Source organism: Misgurnus anguillicaudatus, chromosome 22, assembly GCF_027580225.2.
Source record: "Misgurnus anguillicaudatus chromosome 22, ASM2758022v2, whole genome shotgun sequence".
NCBI classification, from domain to species: Eukaryota; Metazoa; Chordata; class Actinopteri; order Cypriniformes; family Cobitidae; genus Misgurnus; species Misgurnus anguillicaudatus.
In genome coordinates, this window is record NC_073358.2 from 21,647,084 (window position 1) to 21,665,493 (window position 18,410).

At 40.9% G+C, this 18,410-nt stretch overlaps 1 protein-coding gene and 2 non-coding genes across 3 annotated transcripts; all 3 read right to left on the minus strand.

Annotated features, from left to right (window-relative positions):
* Positions 1–72: 72 nt before the first annotated feature.
* LOC141358896 (uncharacterized) lies at positions 73–7,428 on the minus strand. The gene is made up of 7 exons (XM_073860783.1): positions 7,109–7,428; positions 6,177–6,255; positions 3,389–3,610; positions 1,822–3,189; positions 1,513–1,726; positions 433–1,017; positions 73–326 (listed from the first exon to the last, which is right to left on the minus strand). Exons 3-7 carry the CDS (start codon positions 3,608–3,610, stop codon positions 73–75), a joined length of 2,643 nt encoding a protein of 880 aa, XP_073716884.1. The 5' UTR covers positions 6,177–6,255; positions 7,109–7,428.
* Positions 7,429–17,418: 9,990 nt separating this feature from the next.
* On the minus strand, positions 17,419–17,491 carry trnak-uuu (transfer RNA lysine (anticodon UUU)). Its single transcript has one exon. It is a non-coding gene; the product is annotated as a tRNA-Lys (tRNA).
* Positions 17,492–17,876: 385 nt separating this feature from the next.
* LOC129441211 (U4 spliceosomal RNA) lies at positions 17,877–18,017 on the minus strand. Its single transcript, XR_008643389.1, has one exon. It is a non-coding gene; the product is annotated as a U4 spliceosomal RNA (small nuclear RNA).
* Between the last annotated feature and the right edge of the window lie 393 nt (positions 18,018–18,410).

The following is an 18,410-nucleotide window of genomic DNA, read 5'->3' on the forward strand; positions in this document are numbered from 1 at the left end:
GATATTCAACAGCAATTCGCTCTCCTGCAATAGATATTCATCAAGGGAAAATTTGTTTACTTGCGTACCATGTCACAGTATAGGTCTGATCATCAACAGCAGACTTTTCTTACCTGTAGGTTTCCCAGGGGGGATAAACTCTGGAAGAAGAGGTTTTCCCAAGACTTTGTTGCTGAGCGCATTTACATTGGACATCAAACGAATGTCATACAGCTTTGTCCTGGATGTCTCAGTCATTGAAAGTGCTTGTGCTGACCGGTTTAAATTCCACCTTGACACACCCTCAAGCATGTACATCTGAGTGTGCAATGCATTGCATCTCCACCCTACTCAGACAAAAAACAGGATCACTGATTACAACAAATTACAACAATATTATGTCAACATTCAATAGCAAAATATACCATGTGTGTGTGTGAGGTTTTAACATGCCTGGAATGAAAGCACACTGGTGCTTATGAAAGCTTTCCAAAGAGGAGGACCCTCTGGCGCATCTTAGAACATCCAGTGTCTTGTCTCCTTTCTCCAGCCCTGACCCAATGTTAGTATAAAGCTGCACTCCTGGTGGATCCTGGATGCAGGCAAGGTGTTTTTGCTGTACCTTCCACACTTCAGACATGCGCTCGTGGTTAATAAGGTGTAGCCCAGTGCCGTCCACAAGGTTCCACATGGAGTCAAGGAGACTTTTGATGAGGGCACGGGTCTCCTCCACTCCCCGGGTTTTCCTGCGGCAGTGCTTGGCTAGTTCTTTAGGGCTGATGCTCGCCAACACCTGGGCATCTGTTGGCTCATAGCCCTGATGCTTTTGCCTCAGCTCTGACCGCTTCGCCTCCTTCAGATTACTGATGTCCTGGTAATCCCACTCAAAAATGCAGCTCGACAATTTGGAGCAGAACGTACCATAGAGAGGATGGTGTTCCGTGATGAGACCTTTGGTGAATCGCCTCATAAAGTGGAACACATCCAACCGCACAGTGGACGTCCATGGCCGAAACCAATGGAGAACTGGGCTCACCCCTGTGTAAATTCACAAGATCATGAATAAAAAAAAATTCCTCACAACATGTATGCATTCGTCATGTGTGTGGTTTGTCATTTCAAAATATGTGTTCGGTGGGTCGAGTGAATGTGAATCTATGTGCATCACGTGTTTTGTCAAAATAAGTGCCTGCTGCAGGGTTTATGGGTTTATAAAAAAGACACTTGTGTTTGCCAGATACTCATATAATCTCAAGTTCACTGTAAGGGAGTGTCTTGTGTGTATTTTGTGAATGTAAGCGTCTCTTTTATCATAAACGGTTTTGACACGTGTGGAGCAGGCACTTATTTTGACAAAACACGTGATGCACATGGTTCACATTTTTTGAAACCACAAGCGACACACATGACACTCAAACCCATATTTTGAATTTGTGCCCCTCAGAAGAGCAGTCACCAGCAGCCACTGGTTTCTAGTGTCATCAACTGCATTATTTGGCAAAAAAACATCAACCCCAATTACAGGTAACCCACCTCTGTCACTGCAACAGTCTCTATCCACATAGATGGCGGCTGGCTGTGGCTCACCAGCATCCCTGTACCGTTGGACGATCCCTTGGCACAGGTCATCCAGTCCAGCCCCCTCGCCGGTTGTGAGGACAGAGTTGAGGACCTGACCATACTCGTTCCCAACATTGGTCATCCATGTTGCCGTGTTCTCAATACCACCAGCCAGTTTTTTGGTCACCTGTTATAACAAAAGAATATACATCATTAGCACATGTATTCTTATTAAACCCTAAAAGAACAAATGAGCTCAAGCTTATACAGGTTTACTTTTACCTTCTTAGTGGAATCGAGCTTCAGAATTCTGCCAAACGTTGAAGTGATGACACCTTTGAGTTCATCAAGGTGGCCGACAACATCGTTGGCATGCACTGTCTCAAACCACTGGGCCAGGGGCAAGGGAATGAAGGGTGGTGGCGGGGAATAAACAGCCTGGGACTGCTTCAGGCAGGATCTTTTGTGAATTTCACAATCTGTGAAATAGTCACAGGATCTCCTGGCCCACTCCTCACTGTGTGCCTCTTGAAAGGCCTGCTGCAGGTAACTGGAGCTATTCCCTGCTGTTCTAGGACGCAAAAGTGTCACACATTTTCTGTCCAGTGCCAAATGTGTAGTCAACACAGCAGGGAATTTGTTGCGGTTAGAGGGGTCCAGTTGCTTTAAAATATCACTACTCCAAGGACAGACAGGTAGTTTGCACTGGCTGCACCTTGGGTAATCTCCCCCTATTAAATAGTACTTGCTGTCCACATCAATGACCTCTCTGACCTTGGTGTAAATGCCAGAGTGGTGCATCTTTCGGTTGCACTGATTACATTTCAAAGGTATGCCCCACATGCGCATTGGTGCCCACAGGAACATCCTCTGACGAAAGTAATCGTGTGGGTTTGGAGGTGCCACAGATCTGATTGGGCTTGGGGGGTGGTGCCAATTTTCCCTGACATTCTGTTTCAGCTGCCCTCTTGCGTCATAGAGAATGTGGGCAATCCACTCCAAATCACCTGGCTTGATGACCCGGAGGAATGGCTTTGGTAAAAACCTGGCCCGGCTTACCTCTGGAAAGCGCAGAGGGACTGGTAGTCCTGGTGCTGCTGGAGGAGGAGCAGAAGCAGGAGAAGATGGAAGTGGTGTGCCACTCTGAGTCGCTGGTGCCATCTCAGATAGGGTTGGAGGGGTAGGAGCAGGAGCAACTTGGAGACAGATGGTTGGTGTCGTCTCCTGGGCTGTGAGGCAGACTGTAGCTGGAGCATCTCGGGGAGAGACGATTGGTGTCGGTGTCATCTCTTGGGCTGGGGTAGTGGAGGGATGGGCTGAAGGTGAGGTTAAGACATGACACTTCTCAAGGTGCTCTGATAACCTGACAGCACCCATGGCCTTTGTGCCACAGTGCTCACACTCCTCTTGGACATGGAAGTCTGACAGATGCTGTGTAAACTGGTCAGAGAGCACTTCCTGAGCACAAAGGGAGCATGTCATTGTATTACCACTGGTCCCTGTCTGCTGTGGACCTGCTGCGGTCCCTGTCTGCTGTGGACCTGCTGCGGTCCCTGTCTGCTGTGGACCTGCTGCGGTCCCTGTCTGCTGTGGACCTGCTGCGGTCCCTGTCTGCTGCGGACCTGCTGCGGTCCCTGTGTGCTGTCCTGACTGGGGGAAACAACATTTTGTATTTACTCTCTATATCGTCTTATTCTCTAAATCACACAAAACTCTGCATCAAAACAAGTCATTTGGAGAATCAAGCACATACAGCGAAGAACCAGCCATGGGGAACAGCTGTAAAGGAAGCATTTGTCAGCATCGTTGTCTCACATCATATGTTTAAGGATTCAATGACATTACTTACATCATGGTAGCCACATTTGCAGGGAATATTTTTCCCAAAAATATCTTTTTTTCTGACCGTTAGGCCATATGCAGGGGTCAGCGGACAATTCTTTATCCTCTCTAACACTGCCTTCCAACGTCTGCTCCCGGGTCTCTGGCCAGTGGAAAATTTATATTTCCCCTGGGCAAACAGCATCATGACGCCGGTCCAGAATGAATCTGGCTTTCCTTGCTTTGGCATCTATAGGGCAAGAGGCAGTCATTTAGGCTGAGTATGCAACATGTAGGCCTACATGCACAGATAGATAAACAGACAGACAGGTAGATAGATAGGAAATTAAGCAGCTACAATATAAGGTTGTATGTTTTTTACAGTCTTAACTTAATATTTTAGTCTTAAGTGTGTCAAAATTCTAAGAATAATGTCATTTTACTCTTATGCCTAGACTTAAGCATAAGTTTGATTTATAAAGCCTCCTAAGTGTTAAGACTAGGTCTCAGATCCTAAATTGTTTAAGAAAGCTGGAGAGGTCTTATGCACTTAGCAACAAAGAATGTGTTAGAATTACTTTAATTCAAATGTATTTCTATGGATGGTTTTAGCAGTAACAACATAAACACGCAGCTTTCGTGGTCATCACATAACTTCTGGTAAACTCTGCGTAGAATAATTAAAAACAAAGTCCTTTAAAAGTAGTTTATTTATATGTACAATGAGCAGAAAATAGACAGTAGATAGGAATTAATATAACATGAAATATAAAGAGTATAGGGTTTTTTATACAATGTATATTATATTACACTATATAATATACAGTATAAGATGTATATTAGTGAAACTTATTCAAGTGCTTGCACAGTACCGAGATTTTTTATTGGATTATCAAGACAGCATACTTAAAGGTATATAAATTTGCATAATATATACTGTAAAAAGTTAAAGTTGGATCAAATAATTGATATTGCCTAAAAATGTAATGTTTTTTCAACTTACATTTTCTGAGTTTAAGTGAAATAAATAAAGTTAAAATGTTTAATTATTAGGTGTTACTAATTGAAGTAAGTTTTTTTTAAGTAGAGACGCTTTTGGTTTTACAGTTTATGACAGGTAAATAAAATACCATAAAATGTAAATAACAACTACAATAGCATTATCAACCTAAAAAATTGTGAAGTATCTACAAGATTGCAGTGACATCATTACATGTAAAGTGATATTAATAGTGTCATGATTCTGCCCTCTTGTCATTGCTTTATTCTAGTCTTGAGGCAGAATCATGATAGACTCATGTTTTGTGTGCCTGTACGTGGCCTTTTTGTCTCGTCACTTTATCCCCGCTCCCTTGTCATCCTCTTGTCTTCATTGACTAATCCTTGTCACCTGTTCCCCTCATTATTTTACCCCTATTTAAGGTCCTTGTGCTCTGTGTTCTGTCTGGTATCGTTAGCTCTGTTCCTGATCCGTTCCTGTGTCAAGTGAAGTGAAGTGAAGTGAAGTGAAGTGAAGTGAAGTGAAGTGAAGTGAAGTGAAGTGAAGTGAAGTGAAGTGAAGTGAAGTGAAGTGAAGTGAAGTAAGCCAAGTTCTTTGAATGTTGTTATTGTGTTGTCTAGTCAAGTTCAGTCTAGTTAATGTCAAAGTCTAGTCAAGTTTAGTGTTAGTCAGTACTAGTTATTGTTGCTTGTTTAATGTTTTGCTCCCACGTGGGCTCTGTTTACTTATTAATAAAGTCATCTTTGTTTTCCATCTGTCTGCGCTTGGGTTCGTTCTCATTCTAATCATGACAAATGGAGTATAAAACCCTGACCCCAAACATAATGTTACAATATTAGCAATGAGCAAGCCAAATGTGAAAGTGACAAGATGGCAAAAATTACAATTGTGTTTAAGTGGAGAAATCCAGCTTAACTTGATCATCTTGTTCAGGCTTGATCATCAAAGTATTTTTTATCTAAGTGTTTGCAAACTTTTGTATTTTCTTATATACACCTTGTCAGTGAAATGAAAATGATATGATTCATCATCTTAATTTTTTAAATGGCACTACGTTTGTCTATTTCATTAACATGTTAAAATCTTAATCAAAATGGTGCAAAATCTTGTAAAATAAATGTATGTACTTATTTGTAATATTGTTAAACTTTTCTTGAAGCAAATTTAAATTAATATATTTAAATACTAATATAATTGTAATGTCTTCATGATTCATGAATGTATGGTGTCACATGCTGCTGTGAATGTACCGTTGCCGGCTTTCTATTGGCTGATTCAGAGGTTAAGGGCGGCCATTTTAGGATGAAATCATTGTAGTCTTCAGTTTGCAGCACTTAAGTCAGCATTTAAGAATGAGTCTTACACTTTACTGAAAGTTGCTTTCAGCCTCTTAATAAATGTCTCCTATTCTCAGACTGCTCCTACTCCTTACTAAGAATTTTCTGACACTTAAGCCATAGCTTAAGACTATTCTTAAGAGCATTTCTGAGAAGTTTTATACATACGGGCCCAGGAATTTTTTAAGTCTTCAGTTTCTGAAACACTGTTTCATTTACATTGTTAAGATCACATTAGATGGCATGAACTCACCCTGATGGTTGTCGGTTATTAAAAAATGTAATCAAAACAGTTTAGTGATGAAAGAAATGGGGAAAATGATACTCTCTTACTCACAATCTCTCTATTGTATGATAACTGAACTAAAATCACAACACAAGTCAATCCTGTTTCTTCATTGATGTTATGAAATGTTTTTTTTTGATACAGAATATGATGAATGACATGAATATATATTAAAATATCCATTTCAGTTTACCTTGATGGCTATTTTCTGTTTCGATCTCTTGTCCTATTGCTGCAGACGTTATGGTCAAGTGGTGTAACCAGTGTTTTGTCTGAAAGACTAATATTATACAAAAAAGATCATATGAATAATAATGTAATACTCTACTACACTGTAATAATGGGTATTTCAACGATTTGTACTTAAATGGTCAAAAAATAGAACAAGATGTTTACAGCATATGGTCTTACTCAGTACAATGAAAAACGCATACAATTTAAATTTAGAAATAAATATAACAAAAAACATATTCTCGTAGGATATTACTAATTAAAGTACTAATTTCATGAGAACTCATGAGGTGTAAAAGATTAGATATTAGTCATTTTTTGTGACTATCTATCTATTGACAACATATTTTGTTAAAAATAGTATACATGTCATATTAAATAATAATTAACCGCGTTATCCTTAAGGTTTTGTGACCGTCTTATCAAACTTAACAGCGACATAAACACTCGACACAGACACAAAATTGAGCATCTCTGTTCTAGTTTAATTTGATGAACAAAAGACAGACACAGAAAAGACACTTAAAAACGTCCAGTAAAAAAAATAATTAATATAGCGATTACCATTATCCCTTAAGGTTTTGTGACCGTCTTATCAAACTTAACAGCGACATAAACACTCGACACAGACACAAATTTGAGCATCTCTGTTCTAGTTTAATTTGATGAACCAAAGACAGACACACAAAAGACACTTAAAAACGTCAAGTAAAGAAAATAATTAATATAGCGATTAGCATTATCCCTAAAGGTTTTGTGACCGTCTTATCAAACTTCACGAAAAACATCCAACGTTTATCAGAGCAGAATTATTTACAAAAACAACAAATACTTTTACGATTTCACTTCAGTGATTTATAATTATATTCAGATAATTTAGTAAGTTCTACTTACTTTTAGTGTCTAGAGATATTCGCCGACGGTAAATACAGTTACCTGAGGATGAACTGTAACATCGTCTCCGTCAGTAACCTATCAGAACACTGTTTGCACGGGGCACCTGTTTCGACGCATATAATTGGCTCTTTTGCCCCCCTTGGAGCGGCAATTTTTTTGAAGCATATGATTGGCTCTTTTGCCACGCTGTTGTTAGGACTCTGTTCGGATTTGTTAGGAACTGTTAGGACCTTGTTAGGACTTGTTAGGACTTGTTAGGAACTGTTAGGACTTTGTTAGGAATTGTTAGGAATTGTTAGGACTTGGTTAGGACTTGTTAGGACTTCTTAAAGCAGTCCAATTAGTGGAGGGTACTCCAGCCCGTGGGGGAGGCAAAAGAGGAAAAGAGAGAGGAAAGAGGGGGAAAGATAGAAAAAGAAAAGGAGAAAAGAGGAGGAAAACGTACACTATATTTTTTCAACATTGTTTACACACAGTTCTATACTTATTGCAAGGTTTATCATCACTTTAATTTTCATGTCTTTTGCGGGATTCGAACCTATGGTATGGCAATGTCGCTTGCATTTTCGGTTGTTCTTTAGTCTCGTAGTGCATTCCGGAAGTACACATGCAATGCATTGTGGGTAACGTAGTCATTTTTTAAAACACTACGGACACTACATTAGTATTTTTACTTTCTACATAAAAGTAAATTTTCAAGTATTCGTATTTTATTAGTGTTTTTCTTTGGAAAACATACATTCCAAAGCATATTATCATAATTTTTAGTCCACTACATTTCATAATTTCACGTTTTTGGTTTATATTTAATATTTAAGTACATTAAGCATCTAGTTTTTTTTACTTTTACTTAAGTAAAAAGTATTTTTGTACTTTTACTCAAGAAAGTAAAAGTACACAATTTTTTATGTAATTAGGTATTAAATCAAGTTTAATATTAGCCTGGTTAGCCAGACCTACATCAAGATGTAAGGTCTGGCAACTCTTCACACAAACGGCTCAATGCAAGGGGCGGGATATAAGGTTGTCCCTCAAAATGCCTCTGCACGCAATAGGATAGCGCTATGACCAATCAGAGCAACAAAGAAGGTGACGTATGAGTCCCCTGCGTTTCCCCACCAGTGGAGCTAATTGGTATATCAAACTTTTACCGTAACCAGTCGGCAAAACTCCAAACAAATCTTTCTTGCTTAAAAAGGACTTCAGTAGGGTTATTTGCTCTTCTCTCAAAGAAAAACATAAGTCTAAGTCCTCCAGAGTCGCGGCCAAAGCCGCTTCAAAAGAAAGCTGTTCGCCAGCAGCAGCAGCCATTCTTTGTTTTCAAGTAGTAACCGTCGCAGGCAGCTCTGTCGTCATCATGTTAAGCCCGCCCCACAGACGCTACACACGATGTGATTGGCCTGACCAAATTTTGGTTTTTGGAGCTGTTAAGTGTATTGTGAGTGCCTAGACTAAACCCTGGCAGCAAATATATTTTGCGGCCGCTAGGGTGCGTCTAGATTTCTAGGCTAGTTTAATATGCAATATAAAAGGAATACATAGTATGATTCTATGCATTAGAACGTAGTGAACATTTTTTAGTAAAGTATATTTTTCCCAAGACAAACACTCTGATAAAGCACAGATCCTTGGGAAATTTACTCAAAGTACTCAAGTAATGTCTGCCTCTGCATATAAATCACCATAGTAATAACCCTGTGATTATGCAATTATGCACATTAATGCATTTAAAGCAAATTCTCTTGTAAATAAACATTTTTTGTGATGTAAACTAATTAATATTCAAATAATTAACTCAAAATGTCACATGCTACATTTAAAGCTACAACAGTATTAACAGTGTATAACTGTAAATGTTAATAATTCCCCCATCATGTTTCCCCCTCCTTTTTTGGTAAACTCATTTATTTGAGAGACTACTGCAGCACAAGATCTGTGCAGCACAAGTGAATAAAACATATTCCAAATTGAGGATAGAGTGTTGGGTTTTGTGAATAAATGTAAAATGATTCAGTTTTAACAATTACATTCAATGGAGTACACTCACTGTGCTGGTATTAAGAGGAAATAAAATAAAAACGTGAAGGCTTTTCTTGGCTCCAATAAAATGATTAAACTTTATTATAACAGACAAACAACATAGAGAAAGACATGTAATGGTGACAGAAACTAAACACTCTCCTTCCAGTCATCCAGGGTCAGTCCTGAGGCTGGACAGTACCACCGCCCCTTCAGCTGGGTGTGTCCAGTTGTTTTATTTTTTACCTGGCCACACAACTTGCAGGTGTAGTGATACTTTTCTTTTGTTAGCCTCTTCCGTGGTGTTTCCCCCCTTGACACTAGCTCCTCATCCTCCTGGGCAGCTTTTTTCAGCCTCCAGGCACATTGCCTTGGCTGGGATGGAAGGCACTCTGTAGGAGCTTGCTGCAATGGAGAAGCTCGTGGATATGGAGGAGCATGTGGATATGTAGGAGCATGCGGAAATGGAGGAGCATGCGGATATGGAGGAGCATGCGGATATGGAGGTGCATGGGGATATGGAGGTGCATGGGGATATGGAGGTGAATGGGGATATGGAGGTGCATGGGGATATGGAGGTGCATGTGTATAGGGAAGTGCATGGGGATATGGAGGAGCATGCAGAAATGGAGAAGCATGTGGAAATGGAGGCGCATGCTGCAACTGAGGAGCTTGCTGGAACGGAGGAGCTGGCCCAAATTGTGGAGGGAACTGGGGAGGTGGAGATGGTGGAGAGAACACAGGCTTGCTTACAACTAGTGTGCGCTGGTGGGGGAAAGCTTCCCCCTCATGGTTTTCAGGCTCCTCAAATGTCATTGGTTCATGTGCATGTTGCACAGGGGCAGCTGGAAGTGTGTTCACTGCAGGAAGAGGCTCCTTGGCCAGGTACAGCTGTTTGGGAAGTGCAGTGCCTTGCAGCTGCATGTTCCTGTCCTTCCTCTTATCCCTTCTAAACAGCCTACAAGACATACATTCATTATTTTATACATGTATAAAAGCCTATCCTCCCTCTCTAAGGTTATTACATATTTTCTAACAAGCATGCAGGTGGATGGTTTTTCTTCGTGTTAAATCTTTATATGAAGAGTTTCGTTGCAAAACGAGATAACTCAGTTTTTTTATTTTTCAGAAATCTAGTTTTTTGGTTGTGCATTCCAATTAATATCAATTCAACTGCAGTTGGTTTGTTTTCATTTAAACCTTCATAACTTAAAAAAATACAGCTAAGTAGCACCATAAAACAAAATAATAACATGATAACATAATAATAAACATGTTTTGACAAAAATGTTAAAAAACGAATTTATCTCGTTTTGTAACGAAACTCTTCATATAATGTCTTGACTGTATGGGAAAGGTAAATGAAATAACACATACCATGAAGATACTGTGGTGTTGTTAACCGGCACCAGACTCAGGTTCGTCTGGTTCAGGACAACCATGCTGTCCTCCAGCAGCTGTTTGATGTGGCTGTAGACGCTGACAATGGACTGAGGGATGGGCATGGTTTTCCCCTTTGCGTCCTTTGGCCTGTTGCATGACTGCTCAAACTCTTTTGCAAGTCTGAGGCAAACACAGTCACTGACCCTATGTATTCTGGGGTCCTGGGCTGCTTGGCCGTGAGTCATGTATAGTCTGTGGGAGAGAAGGATGATATTTTCTGGACTGTGAACAAGGATGTAAAGTGATGAAGAACTAAGTTACAATGTCAATAGGGATTGCAATAAAATAATTTACACTCAAAAAATACTTTTCACAGTGACTCGTGCTGTCTCTTAATGATTTGTATTGAACCAAAATAATAGCAAATTGTGATCAAGCACCTCTCTGCCGCCTGCTGCCCAGGAGCAGAGCCACTCGGCTTCCTGGGTGCTCTCCATGGTCCTCCTGAAGCATGTGCTTTTGTCTTAGCCTTCTGGGTGTACCTAAACAGTGAAAGAGACATCCATATGCTTCATTCATTCCATGCAATGTATGTTTAATTTTGGTGTACAAAATAATGACTATGTTGTATCTTAAAGGTTTTTTGTCCATGGCATGGAGAGCTGTGTACAGGTTGACTATATACACCTCCTCCTTGGCTGACAAGGTGGTGATGGTGCGATTCAAGTCAACTAGGTAGGCTGCAAGGGCATCAACTGCCTCCCATCCCACAACGCCCCTCGAGTCACATTGGCTGGTCTGAAAAGTGATAAGTGAAAAAAAGAAAAAAAAAACAAGCAAATTAATGTACACTCTTGTTTCTAATATGTGAGCAATGCTGATTTTATATTTATTTACCTTATTAAAATGTAACCACATTTACTTAAAACAAGTTAAATAAGTTAAATATTGCGTTTTTGAGTAAGGTGTTACAGAAAGTGTTTCTGACCTCTGTGATGAGGGGTCCGGGTTCAGTGTCACCCTCCACAGCACTTGGAGGATCACCAGCCCCTATCTCAGCTGACTGGCAGACAATGTCAGGCATGCTGATGGTGTCATCTGGCTCATCCTCCTCCTCCTCAAGCACCTGCGAGGGGATTTCGGAGACCTGTGATGGAGCCAGCAGGTCACCTCTGTTGGTCTGGGCCAATAAATATTCCACTGCTATACCCTCACCTGTAACCAGTGTAAACACAAAATGAAGAAAGGACATACATACATTCACTATGGCATAACACAAATGTAACTGTGAGAATTATGCTGGTGATTAAAAGCATCCAAAATAAATCAAAACTCAGTCAAATATATTATATATATATTTTGTTATATTTTATCGTCTGAGTGCAGTCACCCTTTGCCTAGAAATTGCAAAATACGCGTGTCATGTTTTCAAAATTTTCAATTTTAAAGAGTAAAGAAGGAGTTCACATTTAATCTGGGCTCTTATTGGCTGCTTTTTTCAATATTCAGTGTAAGTCATCATTCTTAAATAAAATGTTACTTTTCTAGTAACATAAATTAATCAGTAAAGTAAAAGTAATTTCAAGCATTTAACCATACCCCTTCAGATTAAATGATTTTGAAGATCATAACATTTTAGTCAAGTGAGCCTAAACTTTTGAACAGTAGTGTACGCACATCCTTATCCTACATAAATAGCATGTTTTTCACAGCCAAGAAATGCATGTCCTCTGAGTAAGGGGGTGCTTAAGAAAAAGAGGAGGAGAGGATGTAATACTCTGGTCAACCAGTGTTGCTTTGAGATCTCTCTCAAATTTTGAATAATTACAACACATTCTCTGTCATAACAGAAAATAACAATTAAAAAAGATATACAATACAGTATGTCTTGATGCAAATGTACCTGGAATAAAAGCACATTGATGTCCAGCTCTTTGCCGCCCTTTTGGAGTGTCCCCACCTTTGTGTACAGTGCAACACCTGCAGGGTCTTGGAGGCACTCCAGGTGCTTCTGCTGCACTTTCCACACGTGGCGCATGCTGTCATGGCTCACCAGACGCAGCCCTGTGGTGTCTGTCAGCTCCCATACTGATTCCAGCAGCCCTGAAATCATGCTCCGCATCTCCTCCACTCCACACGTCCTCCTCCTGCAGTGTCTCTTTAATTCCCCTGGGCTGATAGTGGCCATGAGCTGTTCTTCAGTGGGAGTATGTCCGCTGTGGCTGCTCTTCCACTCCGCTCTCTTGGCCTCCTTCAGGCGTTGCACATCCTCCTGGTCCCATTCAAAAACGCAGGAGGAAAGCTTGGCACAAAAGGTGCCATAGAGAGGGTGGTGTTCTGTAGTGAGGCCGCAGTTAAAGCGTCTCATGAAATGGAAGCTGTCTAAGCGCACTGCAGACCTCCATGGGTGAAAGGGCTTAGCCACTGAAGACACACCTGTGAAAAACAACAATTCATAATAACATAGACCACAACACCTGTACTGTGTGTGTGTGTGTGTGTGTGTGTGTGTGTGTGTGTGTGCGAGAGAGAGAGAGAGAGAGAGAGAGAGAGAGAGAGAGAGAGAGAAATTTTCACCCACCTGACTGGCTGCAGCAATCCCGGTCGACATAGATGACCTCAGGTTCAGCTTGGCCCGCATTCTTGTACCGAGTGACGATGCCGATGCCTTGGCACAACTCTTCCAACCCTGCACCTTCACCTGTCGTCAGAACAGAGTTCAACACCTGGCCAAACTCATTGCCGATGTTTGTCATCCATGCAGCACTGTCCCCGATCTCGCCAGCCAGCTTTTTGGTGATCTGTAAAACAAACACAAGCACTAAGAAGTAAACCAATTTCCTCTTTTGTTGTAATTATACATATTTTATATACTTTTTTACTGTTGAAACCCTAACCTTCTTTGTTGAATCCATTTTAAGAATTCTACCATAGGTAGAAGTGATCACTCCCTTCATTTCATCCACATGGCTGAGGATTTCATTGGAATGGACCGTCTCAAACCATTGAGCAAGTGGAAGGGGCCTGAAGGGTGGTGGAGGAAGATATACAGCTGCAGAGGGGACGAAGGTAGCCATCTTCCTATGACGCTTACAGTCTGAGAGGTAGCGGATGGTCTGCCGAGCCCACTCCTCGCTGTGCGCTTCCTTTATTGCAGACTGGAAGTACGAGGAACTGTTACCAATGGTCCTGGGCTTCAGGAAAGTCATGCATTTCCTGTCCAGAGCCAGCTGTGTTGTGAGGACAGCGGGGAACATGCTCCTGTGTGCCACATCCACCTGGGAGAGCATATCCTGGCTCCATGGGCAGACCGGCTGAGAGCACTTGCTGCAACGTGGATAGTCCCCTCCCACTAGGTAGAAGCGGCTATCCACATCAATTACCTCCCTTATCTATCTGTAGATCCCGGAGCTGTTCATTTTCCGGGAACATTTTGGGCATTTTAAAAGAATTCTCCACATCCTCATTGGTGCCCAGATGAACATCCTCTGCCGGTAGTACCACCCAGGCTCAGGAGGAGATGGTTTGGGCTCCAGTGGGGGGTGAAACCAGCAGGCTTGGATTTTTTGTTTCAGCTGGCCTGTAGGCTCATATAGGCATTTGGAAATCCACACCTGATCTGCTTTCTGGACTACTCTCCGAAACTGCTCAGGAAGAAAACCTTTCCAATTGATTGAAGTTGGTTTTGAAGTTGGTGGAGTTGCAGTGTGGTGTGGTGTGGCAGAGCTACTTGAAGGAGGGAGCAGAGATGGCGTTGTCTTTGATGGTAGAACTTTTGTGGTGGTAGTGTTTTTGTAGTTTTTCAGGGGTGGCTTTTGCGGTGATGGCATAATAAATGCTGTATAGTGAGCCACTTGGATGTGATTCAAAAGACCAAGAGTACCCTGCACCTTGACCCCACAGGTGTCACACATCTCCTCCACATGGTGATCAGACAGGTGCTCTGAAAATTTGTCTCCCTCCACAAGCTGGTTGCACTTGTAGCACTGCACGATCTGTCCTGCCACTGATGCCCCTGCCTCTGTGTCTCCTCTCCCTGCCTCTGTGTGGTCTCGGACTCCTCCTGCTTCTGTGTCTCCTCTCCCTGCCTCTGTGTGGTCTCGGACTCCTCCTGCCTCTGTGTCTCCTCTTGCTGCCTCTGTGTTGTCTTGAACTCTCCCTGCCTCTGTGTCTCCTCTACATGTCTCCATGCCTCCTCTCCTTACCTCCATGCTGACTTGGACTCGCCCTGCCTCCGTCTCAACTACTCCTGCCTCACTGGACCCAGCGCCTGAAGACAGATCTGCTGGCTGGGGAGGAGTACAAAAAGAGGGCCATACACTAATAAAGAATCCTACACTACTAGTTTTCTCCAGAATTGTACAGATATATATATATTGTTCAATAAATACTGTAAATCCACATCCCTTACGAAAATTAAACATGGTTTTACTACAGTTAAAACAAAAAAAAACATGGTTACTGTAGTAAAACCAGGGTTTTGCTGATAGTAATCAATACACCAAAAAACACACTTAATACACTTTTACCACAATAAAATGGTTAATTTTCGTAAGGGATGCTACAATGACTATCATGACTTAAAGGAAAATTCCGTTATTTAGCACTTTGAGTCTCTTTTCTGGTTTGTTTTGGATGACCTAGAGTGGTTGACAAAGAAATTTTGAAGATTGGTCCTGTCTCGACTTTTTCACTTTTTCGTTAATGTTGCAAAACAAGTAACGTAGCGAAATACAGTTTCTGTGGTGTTTTCTATTTGGCATTGTCAAAATTTCGGTATCCACCACTCTAGTTCATCCAAAACAAACCAGAAAAGAGACTCAATGTACTAAACACTGGAATTTTCCTTTAAACCTAAATTATCTTAATTCTTAGCAAAAACCCCTTTGTTCTTTCAAAAATATGTGCTCATTCATGTGTCATTACTTCCACCTACTAATCAAAGTATTCTCGTAAGTGTAGAATCTGCTATTCAGAATACATACGGGCGAGTCCTTCAAATGGCTGAATACATGTTGCGCCTTCATCTTTGAAATACTTTCGCTGCACCTTTCGCACTGTTATACTACACTCACACTGGACAAAGTCGTAGTACTGGAAGCCATGTTAATCTTGGCATGAAACGGCCACCGTAGGAGTGAAAACATGCTCGGAATTGGGCTGAGGGCTAGAAAGTAATATTCAGTTGGAATAGAATTTCACAGCTAGATGGGAGAAGTTCTTACACAATGCAGCTTTAAAAATAGAACAATATGTAAAATAATGTTTATTCATACAATGTCAATTAAAAAAAAAAATAGAAAAAAGACAAAAAGCAAACAGGCTTTATAAACAGGCATTACTGCAAAATCACTGAAGCCCACCAGAGGAAAAAGCAACCAAACAAACCACAAACAATAAATTAGTAAATAGTTTCACCTACCTTATGGAACCCACAGGAGCACCGAAGGCTTCTCCCAAACAGATCCTTAGTGGAATGGCTCTGCAGGGGGCAAGCATCAATTCTCTCCAAGGCCTTTTTCCATTTCTTGGCCCCTGGCCGTTTGCCAGTTGAAAAGTGGTATTGGCCCCGAGCATATTTGAAGCAGATGTCCCTCCAGTAACTATCTGGCTTTCCTGTCATAGTCATCTGCAAACATTAAACAAAAAATAAGTTGAGGTCAAGCTAGGCTATGTGTGTAGACAGACAAACAGAGCAGAGGAAATTATACTTGTATGTGTGTATGTTATGTAGGTAGGTAGGTATGCTTTGCATGATTGTTTTATAGTTGTTGTGAAACAATTTGAAAATGTATGTTTTAAAAGGTACTATATACGTTATTTAAAAGGTACTATATAATAAATTAACACATCAAACACATAACCAGGCTCCATTACCGGAGGGGATGAAACTTGGCACAACTATTACACATCTTATGGCTTTTCCCGAGAAATCGACAGTTTATATGGCAAATAAACAAATAAATGTATGTTTAAAAGTATGTTCCTATGCCTCCTTCTGGAAAAAATAATGTTTATAGATGGTTTACAAAGTTTTTATTAACTATTTAACAAGGTATTATAGTAATCTGTTGCAACCTTATAATAACCACCCAGATAATGTTTATAGACACATAACTTTACAAACCAACTACTAGTAACCCTTAACAAAGTGTTAGGAATATCTGGTCCGCCTATGTAATGTTAAAGATGTTTTAAAAATGGTTTCTTGAAGGTTTACACACATTGTTAACCATTACCTGATAAGTTACCTTATAAATTATATGAGGAATATAACTGTAACTGTTAATTTACAGCACAACTTATAATTAGTAAACATTATTAATTATAATTTCATTGTTTGTTTACAGTAAAAAGACTGTTTGCTAACAGTTAAATGACATTTAACGTTAATTAAAGATTAATTAACAATCAATATACAATCTATTAATGATGGTGATTATAAGCGGCCACGTAATAAGAACGTTGAAATACAATTTGAATACCATGCTAACGGGACGGGAGATGAAATCGTTTATTGATTTGTGTTTTATGAGTGCTGCTTTTATGAGTATTAATTAATTTTCCAAACCTTAATCCCGTGTTTTGAGTTGATGCGGTGAAAAAATGGCCGCCGCGCTAAAGCGATAACCACGCCCCCTCCCGCGTCATAAAAACTACGTCACTGTCCGGACCTGTGTTAGGACCTCGTTTGAAATTCTTTGATCTCGTTAGGAATGTGTTCGGACCTGGTTAGGACCTGGTTCAGACCTCGTTCGGATGTTAGGACCTCGGAGGCAGTCCAGACACTGGTGGGTACGGCCACGACTACACGCCTTCAGCACTGGTAAACTTTATTCTTTCCCCGTTCCCCACGAAACGAAGCTCTAGACACACCAGCATAAAAGGTGAAAGAGGCTACTCATCACCCGAACAGGGACTTGAACCCTGGACCCTCAGATTAAAAGTCTGATGCTCTACCGACTGAGCTATCCGGGCTCACAGCAGTCTTCATTCAAAACATCACCACAGAGGCAACGTTTCTAAGCTCAAGGAAATGTAGCTACGTCTACGTAACACGCCAAAGTGACTCTTGAGCTGCACCAGAAAAAGCACATTTGACAAAACGTGACCCTGCCCGTGAAAACCCAGCTGAAATCTTTTTTGTGATTTGGTCTTTTCTACATAAAACCGTCCAACATACATAAAGGGTGTCGTGTGAAAACATCACCGTGAAATCCTTGGTACTGATTGCCACACCGAGGGTCGAAATCAATGCGATGTCAAGTACCGGAATCAAACTTTTCACGCTTTTAATCTCAGGACTATAAACATCAAAACAAACAAACCACAACAAACTTCTCTTTTGCAACAAACTCGTAAGTCTCTCAAGAGACTGGCAAAAATTGCCAAAGCTGACTGTATTTCAAGTCATCCTGGCGGGGTATTGGGTAAAGTTTTCAACCAGCAATGATCACGCCTCAGATAAACCTCATAGGCTACAATATTGCCTCTGCGAAAGAATGATGGAAAAGGTCACAACCTCTCCTGTGCACGTTCCCGGACGCTGGACGACAGGGTGGTTTTCAAGCTTTAAACTGAAATTAGACTTCAGGTGCTGCTTTGCTGCATGTTGTGCTTTTTCAGCAGGTGAGAGATCTGCACAAAAAGTTTGTTCATTATCTGCTTTCTACTTAGAAAAGCAAAAGTGCAAATTCACGTTTGAATTATTTAAGGAAAACAATCTGGGGGAGAGAATTGTGGGAATCCTGAAAACAAAGACTCGAGAGTGTTAGTAGTGGCAAGGAGTAATTGACAAATGGTGTTCTCTGCCCGGGTTATACAGTATTGTTCAAAATAATAGCAGTACAATGTGACTAACCAGAATCATCAAGGTTTTTAGTATATTTTTTTATTG